The sequence below is a fragment of the Oryza brachyantha genome, chromosome 11 (genome assembly GCF_000231095.2).
Source record: "Oryza brachyantha chromosome 11, ObraRS2, whole genome shotgun sequence".
NCBI classification, from domain to species: domain Eukaryota; kingdom Viridiplantae; phylum Streptophyta; class Magnoliopsida; order Poales; family Poaceae; genus Oryza; species Oryza brachyantha.
In genome coordinates this window covers 16,799,045-16,809,600 of record NC_023173.2, presented here as the reverse complement: position 1 = coordinate 16,809,600, position 10,556 = coordinate 16,799,045, and the positions used below count along the sequence as shown (strand labels likewise).

The 10,556-nt window shown below is 44.1% G+C and overlaps 2 protein-coding genes across 3 annotated transcripts; both read left to right on the top strand.

The window, feature by feature from the left end:
• Nucleotides 1–762: 762 nt before the first annotated feature.
• Nucleotides 763–5,763, top strand: LOC102719438. Its single transcript, XM_015842291.2, has 10 exons — nucleotides 763–1,184; nucleotides 1,805–1,901; nucleotides 1,997–2,113; nucleotides 2,192–2,425; nucleotides 2,671–2,789; nucleotides 2,904–3,446; nucleotides 3,848–3,956; nucleotides 4,256–4,818; nucleotides 5,147–5,326; nucleotides 5,414–5,763. The coding sequence occupies exons 1-10, from the start codon at nucleotides 763–765 to the stop codon at nucleotides 5,610–5,612; spliced, it is 2,583 nt and encodes an 860-aa protein (XP_015697777.2). The 3' UTR covers nucleotides 5,613–5,763.
• Nucleotides 5,764–6,302: 539 nt separating this feature from the next.
• LOC102719159 (protein starmaker-like) lies at nucleotides 6,303–8,206 on the top strand. Of its 2 annotated transcripts, XM_040528951.1 has the most exons (2): nucleotides 6,303–7,086; nucleotides 7,186–8,206. In XM_040528951.1, exons 1-2 carry the CDS (start codon nucleotides 6,342–6,344, stop codon nucleotides 7,995–7,997), a joined length of 1,557 nt encoding a protein of 518 aa, XP_040384885.1. In that variant the 5' UTR covers nucleotides 6,303–6,341; the 3' UTR covers nucleotides 7,998–8,206. The 2 variants fall into 2 exon arrangements, with proteins under 2 accessions (XP_040384885.1, XP_040384884.1); XM_040528950.1 differs by having other exon boundaries at nucleotides 6,304–8,200.
• The last annotated feature ends 2,350 nt before the right edge of the window (nucleotides 8,207–10,556 follow it).

Sequence of the window (10,556 nt, the reverse complement as noted above, 5' to 3'; positions counted from 1 at the left end):
TCTGGCATAGTTAACACATCTCCTTATCGCAGCCAAAGTCACGATGTCATTTAGGCCCCGCTTACTTCATAAAAATATCATATTAAATCTTTGGACACCTCAAACATAGATGGGAAGAAAAACCAATTACATAGTTAGGCGAGAAATCATGAGATGAATCTTTTGAGCCCAATTAGTCCATAATTAATCATAAGTGCTATATTAACCCATATATGCTAATGACGAATTAATTAGGCTCAAAACTTTGTCTCGCAGTTTTCATACGAGCTATGAAATTTGTTTTTTCATTTGTGTCTAAAACCCCCTTCCAATATCTAGTTAAATATTTGATATGACACCCAAAATTTTTGCGAACTAAACATGCCTTAGCAAAATTTGCCATATACTATAATGAGATTGACTCCAGTTAGGGGTGTAAGTGGGCCGGCCCGCGAACCCGTTTATAGGTCAATTAAATGGATAACCCACCAGATTATCCACTTAATTAATCTATAAGCGGGTTGACGGGTCGGCCCACTTATACCCTTAACTCCAATCGAACAAAAAATACATTGAGGTACCGCTATCTCACTAAATCAAATTGTTTCTGATCGTTGGATCTAATAATGCTCATCCTGCTCAGCTAGCTGATCTGATGATGAAAAACGATTTAGTACCTTTTGGTTATACCGAAGCAAATCTCTCAAATAAAAGTAGAGTGAGGGGGCTAATTGCATAAGAGCCCCATAAACCCTTCTCCAATCTCTCCAAACTCCGTCCCCAATGGCCGGCGTGCCCCCGCCGCCGCGGCAGCTCGATGTGCGGCGCTTCGCGGCCGCTCGGGCCGGGGAGCTCCGTTCCCTCCACGAAGCCGTATCCTCCCGCCTCGACGGCCGCTTCCAGCAGCCCCGCTCCGCCCGCCGCCGCACCACGGGGCACCTCCCCTCCAAGAGGCGCCGCCGGCGACGCGGAGATGCCGCGGCGGGTGACGGCCCGGAGGAGGAAGGGGAGGAGGAGGAGGGGAGGCCCGAGAAGCGGCAGTCGAGGAGGGTGAGGCGGCGGCGGGAGCTCGCGGGCAACCCCGCGGAGGGGTTCTCCGTCGCCGGCGACGGCGCGCGGCGGCTGCGCACGCACCTCTGGCACGCGAAGAGGTTCCAAATGGAGAGGCGGTGGGGCTTCATCTTGCCCATTGGTGTCCAGGGAAGGTAACCCTCGAATGAGTTTATCTAGTTTGTAGAGTGATGTATAATATGATCTGACTGACCTATGAACATTGAAAAAAAAATGATAATTACTGAATTTTCTGTGTTAGACGAAAAAGTTTGAAAGCAGTTCATGGAGTTGTAATCATTAAATTGGCAGTGCTCATTCAGTCATTTGTACTGAAAAGCAGTTCCTTTCATTGCAGAAACTTCCCATTTAGGACTTTTATGTGGTTTAAATTCCTGAACTAGTAGAAAAGGTCCATACCACAAGCACATCTGTAGTGATAAAGGCGATTTATGTGACCGTTTTGGCGTTACATAGCCCATCGTGGGCTTCACTGTTTAGGTAGGTGTACAAATTCTAGCAGAGAAGTTAAACCAACTTGAAGAGCTATCAAACTATGAAATCATTAATCTTGTGCTTTTTCATGCCGGCATTCACCTTGTAAGTGTAATAAACTGTGACTATCAGTTTTGTCACTCTGAATAGTATTATATCTTGTACAAAATATAGTCTGATGGTTTACCTGAAGTTTATCGCAATCTTCATGATCTTCGGACTAAGGTTGATTATTTATGTGAATTCAAATGAGTAACACAGTTAACACTCTGTCATGCAGAGGAAGGGGTTCAAGGAGTGTTCTCAAGTGGCTGAAAAATGGAACAGTTGTTCATGATGCTAGCTACTTCATTCCAGTTGAGCTAGAAGGTCCAGAGGTAAATGCTTCTCTATGTTCATCTTTAGCTTTGTTTTTTTTCATATTTCTTTTTTGCTTAAAGAATCTAATTATGCTGCTGGCTAACTTGCGCAGGACTCCCTATTGTCCATTGTTAGAATGGTTCTGCATCCTTCTCCTGAAGATAAAACTCCTGGTCTGAAGCATCTGCATGGTCAAGTTATGCGAGGTGTTTGCTATGAGAATGCTATGGTAGTTATATATTTACTACAGAAAGAATAGTTAGATGAGTGTTTGGAATGACAACTATGACTTTATTGTATTTTCCAGCTTTGCCGTGTTGGGAGTCCTCATTCTGAAATTGTTGGACCAGTGACATACATGTGGCGTCCATTTTTTAGGGAGAGTGGCAAATTGGTAACTGAAGATGTAGATTACTCCAATTCTCAAATTAGAGTCGATGAAGGAAAATGTGGTTCTGTGCGGCGCCAGTTATGGATATGGATCCACCCTGCTGTTCTCAGCGAAGGGTTTGAAGCACTAAAAGTCGCATGTGAGAAACAGGTTAGTCCTCTTTATTTATAGCTAATGTGTAGCCTGCAGATTTTGAGTTTTCAGATAAAGTAACATTTGTTTAGAAATCTTGCTTCATTTTGTTTGTTTGTTTAACTTAGACACCCATTTCTTTAACCAAACACGAGAATGCATCAAGAATTGAGCTTAAGAAGAATAAGATAGAGTACCCCTTGCTGTTTCTTTTGCTTGCTTCTGCATAATTTCCAAACACATCCCTTATGTTTACAATGCAGATGCAAGAGTCTGGTGACACAATCAATTGTTGCTCACTGGAGGGGAAAATGGCTAGATTAGAAGTTATGGGATGCAATGCTTTGCAATCTCTCAAGAGTATATTGCACCCAGTTAGCAAGTAAGATCATTTTTCCTTGACAAAAAGTTATGCCATGATGATTGATTTGGCAACTCCTGTCTGGAGAAAAGTGATGTCTACCTATGCTAATTTATGTTTTCTCATTGGATGCAGTCCAAGTATGTCCACCAAGCTAGTTAATGCAAATAATTTGACTGCATCAACTGATCCTCTGGACTCCCCTACTGGCTCTCATTTTTTGCAAGCATCTGTCATCGATCATGCTGATATATTTCAGACTGGTGCTATACTATCCATGACAGTCCGTGACCCCAGAGATAATTCAGTCCAGGGAGTAGATTCCTCAAAAACACATTCTCTGAACCAGGATAACCAACTCATGGAGGAATACCAAGTTTCAAATGCTAATGAGGTACCATCAGAGATGAGAAATATTTTGTCATCGATATGGCTGAACCCAGGAAGTTATGATTTGGTCCTCTCAGATTGTAAAGAACTATGGGATTCCAACCTTAAGATAAATCCTCCTGTGAATGAGGAAATTCTTTGTATGGAGAGACACCACAGACGTATAAAGTTTTTCTGCCTTGATTCTGGAAATGATGTAGGACAAAGAGCTCAAGAAAATGATTCCATCAGTCGATCCTTCCCTGTTATTCTTCTGAAACATGCAAAAAGTAATTTGCTCTCTGTAGGGTAAGGTCCAGCATTTTTCACAAAACATGGTACATTGGTTGTTCTGCTCCTCTATGTTATCTTTTATAGCCCATGATAGAAGTGAAGCCCTCATAACATAAAAAGGGGAACCTACCTCAATGTATGATGCCCATATCAGTTTTAGTTACCCTAGTTTTTAGCTTCTTAGAAATTCTTGTTCAACATCAAGAATCACAAATTTTGCTTGATTATCTGTTGAACATGGGAAGAAAATGACATGTTTGGTTTCTGGTGCATTTGTGAATAATGTTTGACTGCAATGGTTTGTCTGATAATTTGCATGCTATTATTCCTATATAATAGGATTCTCTACATTGTATTATGATTGCATCTTCCTAATGTGTAGCTATCTTATTGTTTCATGTTTTTTGATGTTACAGGTGGTCTGTTATTCTACCTCTGAGTTGGGTAAAGCCTTTCTGGCTTTCTCTAGTATCTCATGGCGCACATGCAATTGGCTTAAGAGAGAGACGGTGGATAGCTTCAAAGGTATTGCCATTGTATGTGTTAGTAGATAAACAATGGATTTCACCAGAAAACAAGTAAATGTCGTAATCTTATATCATTTTTATTACTATAATTACTCTTGCTGACTGACCTCCTGGTGTAGTAGTATGTTTAACATTGCCATCTGTATTCATTCAATAGTATGAAACAAATGATATATAGTTAAAGTAACATAGAGATTTGTGGTCTTGGAGAAACTGAAGGTTGAGCGGCTGTGATTTATGTTTTATTGCTCATTTGGGAAATATGTGTTATACTAATATGCGGATCGTCTATTGCAGTTCAAGATGCCATGCTTCCCTTATGATTATCCAGACAGCAAAGCATATTCGCTATTTTTGGCAGAAGAGGCTGAGGTTTTTGATAAATCTATGAACTGCCGTCCTTCTTCCATGAGACCTCCAAAAGTTCCTGTACCACCTTTGTGGCATTCTATCATTGCTAGTTTTCATAAAAGAAATGGCATATTGAGCACTCTTGAAGAAGATGACTTAAAGAGCGTTGCTGCAGTATTATCTAAAAGTCTAACAATGAATTCCAACTCTGGCGATACAGAATCATCATCAACAGATGTTTCTACATCCTCCAAACTAGTGCCAAGGACCATCCAAGTCTTGAGACGGTATGTGAAAGAATTCGATGCGAAGTATTTGAGTCCGTCTGACATGGAGGCAGTTACTGAAAAATCCAATCTAGTTTCTGGTGACAATATGAAATTGGAATGCTATATAAACAGACTATGTATTGTAAGGGTTCTTATCCGAGCATTTAAGGAAGGCTCTTTTGAAGAGGGTGCTGTTGTTTGTGCCCCATTCCCATCAGATCTTTCAGCCTGGAAGACCAGGTCAGTACCTCACAGGATCACACAAGTTTTTTCTTCAGCATCTCATGACAAGAGGGTATATTATTCATCTCGGCTGTAAATTTTTTGCTTAACATGCAACTGAAGTGATACTTTACAACACTGGATCAATGGTTCCGTCATCCTGTTTGTCATCTTACTTCCTATGTTGATTCTGGCTTTTAAGTATAAAAATGACAATACATTACCAGATTCTGCTATTTGTTAAAATATTTTTTGTTCTGTATCCACTAGTTTTCATCTCTTCTTTAGGAGATGAATGCTTGGAATATCAATTCAAGATGATCATCTCTATTCATGCATTGAACAGATCAGAGGAGGATGAATGCCTAGAAAAATGGGAACTCCAGCTCCCTCAATCCCATCTAAGTTCCTATTTCTCTTGGCTGGATCCAAGCACCAGCAAGCTCCAACTGCCGAATGACGATTCTATACAGAAGGCATTCAGATGGCCAATAGGCTTTGTCACGACTGGTTTTGTCCATGGAAGGTAATCTTGCATCCCCCAGTCCCCCTCGCTATATGCCCAACGCAATACTGAGTAAACTCTAATTGCAATCCATTTTACACATTACAGTAGTGGGAAAGATGCCGTTGCAGTTGCCTTCTGCGAAGCAAAGCTTCTTGCAGTTTTGAGGAGGCAGCAATGGGCTCATGAAAGTCTGCAGGGCCAAGAGATTTGTGTCCTTGTAAGGAATGCAAGATCAACGTCATACCGACGAGCACTTGCATCAATTGTCCTAGAGCAGCAAGAGGAAGACCTTATGTTTCTGTAGTCCGTAAACTTCTGCTTATCGCAATGTTGTAAAACTTCTCATAATCTTTTTATAACTATCTGATATTTCGTTTAAATTGCTTATTATAAAATGAGGAATTTTTTCGTTTACATATCAGTTGTCACATGGAGCCTGGGCCCACATGACAATAGTACAACTCAATGACAAATACAAATAGGGTGATTGTTTGGTTTTTTCATGAAAAAAGCCAAACATGTTTGTAAAAAAAAATCATTTGGGAATAAAACACACACACACACATATATATATATATATATATATATATATATATATATATATATATATATATATTCTTAGCGGTATAAAAGCCAAGACTGGAAAATAAATTTTAGTGAAAAAAAATCTCATAATCAACTCTAAATTTAAAGTTAAAAATTTAAATTTTTATATAAGGATAAGTAAGAGCAGAAAGATGGGGGTGAAAGATACAATGTGAGTGGTTGAATTTACCATTCTTTTCTTCTTTTCTAGCAAACAAAGAGGCTGTCTCTTCCTTCACGGAAAACGCATGATTTTTACAGAGCGGCGATGGTTACAAGTCACCGGCCACCATTGGCCCCTTTTTTCCCGGGAAAACGTCTGGGAGCAACCTGGCCTCCCATTTCCCGCCAAATACGGCCACCCCCTCTTCTTTCCCTCCCTATTCAAATACCCCTCCTCTCTTTTTTCCTCCCTTCAAAATCTTCAAACACCACCCGATCCAAGCCAATGTCTCCAAGGATGGCGACGAGGGCGCAGCTCGCCGTCGCCCTCGTCCTCCTCCTCGCCGTCGCCGCCACCGTTCCCCTCGCATCGGCGAAATGCCGCCCGCGCAAGGAGAAACTCGAAGGAAAAGAGGAGAAACCCGAGGGGTCGTCCCACACTTCGCCGGATAAGAAAGCTGAGAGCGGCGGCGGCGGCGGCGGCGGCTCCAATGGCGCCGCCTCCTCTATCAGCTTCGGTGTCGCCAAGAAGAAGGATGAGGGCACGACGCCTCACTCCGCCGGCGGCTTATCCACCCTCTCTGTCGGCGAGAGTATACCTGAGACGAAGAAGGAGGCCTTCGATGATGATGCCGCCGCCGAGGACAAGAAGCACTACTCCACCGGCGCGTTAACCACCCTCTCCGTCGGTGAGAGTATACCTGGAATCAACAATGGTGCCTCAATTGATGGTGCTGCAGAGAAGAAACACAAGAGCAAGAGGAAAGCCTCTGACGATGAGGAGGAGGAGGAGGAAGAGAAGAAATCCAAAAGAAAGAGCTCCGATGGTGACGATGACGAGGAGAAGAAATTGAAGGGCAAGAGCTCCGATGACGATGATAAGGCTGAGAAGAAATCCAAGAGAAAGAGCTCCGATGAAGATGATGATGACGATGCAAAGAAGAAATCTAAGAGCAAGAGCTCTGAGGAAGACGATGATGATACCAAGAAAAAACACAAGAAAAAACACAAGGGCAAGAGCTCCGATGAAGATGAAGATGGCGATGCCAAGAAGAAATCTAAGAGCAAGAGCTCTGAGGAAGACGATGATGATACAAAGAAAAAACACAAGGGCAAGAGCTCCGATGAAGATGAAGATGGCGATGCCAAGAAGAAATCTAAGAGCAAGAGCTCTGAGGAAGACGATGATGATACAAAGAAAAAACACAAGGGCAAGAGCTCTGATCCGGACGAGGACGACGAAGGTGAAAAGAAGAAATCGAAAAGAAAGAGCTCAGATGACGAGGACGATGACGACGGTGAGAAGAAACCAAAATCCAAGAGCCAAGAGGCCGCCGTCGACGAGCCCGAGCCGGCAGCCGAACCAAAGGAAGACGACGAAGCCGACGGCGGCGAGGCCCCGGCGCCGAAGAAGAAGAAGCACCACGCGGGCATCATGTCGCTCCCTGTCCCCGACATCATCGCGCAGCCGGTGATGCGCGCGCTGAGCCCGGTGGTGAAGACGATGTGCGCCAAGACCGACCACGCCGACCTCTGCGAGTCGTCGATCGGGCAGCTGCCGGAGGAGCCGCCGGCGCAGCTGGACGGCCTCGGGGTGCTCAAGCTCGCCATGGACGCGCTGCGCGCCAAGGTGCAGGAGACGATCAACATGGCGACGGACAGGATGGGCGCGCCGGGCATGGACCCGCAGTCCAAGGACGCCATGAACGACTGCCTGGAGATGTACGACGACATGAAGCAGAACCTGGACTCGGCGGAGGCGGCGCTGAAGAAGGGCGACAAGGACACGGCGCGCACCATGCTCGACTCGGCGCACACCGACGTGGACACCTGCGAGAACGGCTTCACCGAGCGGGAGGGGCTCAAGCCGCTCATGGCCGACCTCGACAAGATCCTCGCCGAGCTCTCCAGCAACACGCTCGCCATCGCCGCCGCCGTCTAGTTCTCTTCTCCCTTCCCCTCTCTCCCTCCTCTCCCTGACGTCTTATATCTCTGCGTGTCGAAATGACAATGTGTATGTGTACCATTAATTATATGATGACTGTGAGTTGTGATTAACTAAGCTGATTATAACATCTACATCCCTTTTTAATCGTGTGCCTCGCTCTAATCCTTTGGGATACGGCTTATAAGCCATCAAAAAAATGGAGCATGTTAAAATAATGCATAGGCAAAACTTTTATATATTAGGTGTTTACTATACTCTCTTTGCTGGTAGTAGAACTAATCTAGAACGTTTACTTTTTCTAATCTAATAAATCAGGTCTATTTATACCACTATTGATAGCAGAATAATTTTTTCTATGATAGTTGAATTTTAAATCAATGGTCGAAATTTTTATATCAATAATATTTGTAATGTCAGTAGAGAGTATTGATATATATATATATATATATATGTGTGTGTGTGTGTGTGTCTTTAGCGGACTTTAAATCAATGCTAAAAAAATTCCCACAAAATAACTCCGGAGTCAACTGTAAGTTAAGTTGACATTATAACATCTACATCCCTTTTAATCATGTGCTTATTCCTAATCATTTGGGATACGGCTTATTCAAAAAAAATGGAGCACCTTAAAATAATGGGGCTGATATACTACGGTTAAAGTAATGCATAAGTAGTACTTTTATATATGTGTGTTCTTAGCAGTCTCCAAATCAGTGCTGAAAAAATTCCCACAAAATAACTCCGAACTCCGAAGTCAACTGTAAGTTAAGTTTAAATATTCCAAATTTGGTTGTAGCTTCACATTGTCTTTAATTGGTGGAATTACTGTAGGCGTCAACCTTGATCAGCAAACAAAATTTCACACACAAAAATGATACATTGATCAGCAAACGAAATATCACACAAAAAAATGATCCCTGCAAACTTTGTTTGATTAGTATCAGTGAGGGAAAAAAGTATCAGCAAACAAAAAAGGATGCTTTTTTTTCGAGGCTAAGAAGACATAGGAGACTGTACCTTATATCCATTTCAATGATAAGGAGAAAAGTCAGAAGAAGAAAAAAAAAACTGTACAGGACGAGGAGCTTAAAGCTTCTCAGGCTACCCAGAGCCAAATGAAAGAACAGAAAAAGTAAAAAAGGAGATGAGCCTAGCTTATAGGTGTTGATTGGTCCATTGATTCATTTTTCTTCCGGTTGTCTGTTTGGCGCGATTGCTCCATAAGTTGATGAGGTTTTTACTTGAGCCAGTATTTCTGGCAATAGCTGTATGTGTTGGTCAAAAATCCTGTTGTTCCTTACTTTACTTTCGAGAGTGTGTATGCACGTGCCGCAAACCAGATTGGCTCTATGTCCTTGAGCCTGCAGTTTTGTTCAATTATTGCTTCCAAAAAATGGTTTATTGATTTGGATGTGTTGGCCTGTCTTGACAGATTAAGTCTTGCTCATAATTCTGTAGCTGTTTTGCATCTTAGTATGATATGGTCTGCTGTTTCTTGTGCCGAGCAGACGTCACAATGTGCATTTCTTTCTTGTCATGTTTGCTTTGGTATTTAGCCTATCTCGGGATGCCAGCCAGCCATAGGAATATTTTGCAGGTTGAAGCATCGAAACCAACTTCTGAGGGTCCCAGCGATCTCCTCCGCGCCGCCCTCGCCAGCAGCCGGAGGTGGTGCTGCCCGATCACATCCTCCCCTCCGCTGCCGGCAACACGAGGCTGGGATGCAAACCGGGGGGCCAATTCAGACTGCTGAATGAGCTTCAACTATCTGATAGGCCGACACGAGGAGGAGTCATCGCCTCCGCTCCCTACCGCGAGTACGGCAACGGGAGCTGAGGGGCCCCGACACCAATCCCGTCAACGATGCTCTGGGGTTTGAAGTCCTGAGCGCCGCCGTGCGGGTCTGCCACTCGGCGCGGAGGGGCCGCCGACACCACCGCGAACACGGCCCCCGAGGCGTGCCACCGCTCTAGCAGGCCGGCCGCTCGACGCAGCAGCCCCCCGACAGCGACGGTTCGCCCGAAGAAGAAGCGCGCGGAAGGGCGCACGCAGGCTGCTCGACGGAATGCCAGGCTGAAACATCGCCACCAAAGCAACAAGCCTCACCGGCCAAGATGCCAGAGGACAATTCCGATCTCCCAGGTAAGTTCCCCTTCCTAGTCGGCTCTAAACCGAGTCGTCGCCTTCTCCTAGTTTAGCTTGCAACCCAGTTCTCTTCCGTTTTAGCTCTGGTTTCTTGTTCTGCTCCTCTCTTTTTTCTCGGTTGGTTTTCTCTTCCCTGCTCGCGCCGGCCGGCTTCCGGCTCTACGCATGCAGTCATGCTTCCACCCCATTTTGCTAGGCCTCCTCCCAGGCAAGCAAAATTCCTCTCCCCGTCACTCTCCTCATCCTTCGAAACCTCCATGCTCTACAAATACCACACTGGAACATGTGATCCCATCAACAAGAGCTTGCGATCTTCAGTCACACTGCTTGCAACCTTAAAAAGGATACTTTGATCAGCAAACGAAATTTCACACAGAAAAAGGGATTCAGGATTTGAATGCAAGATTT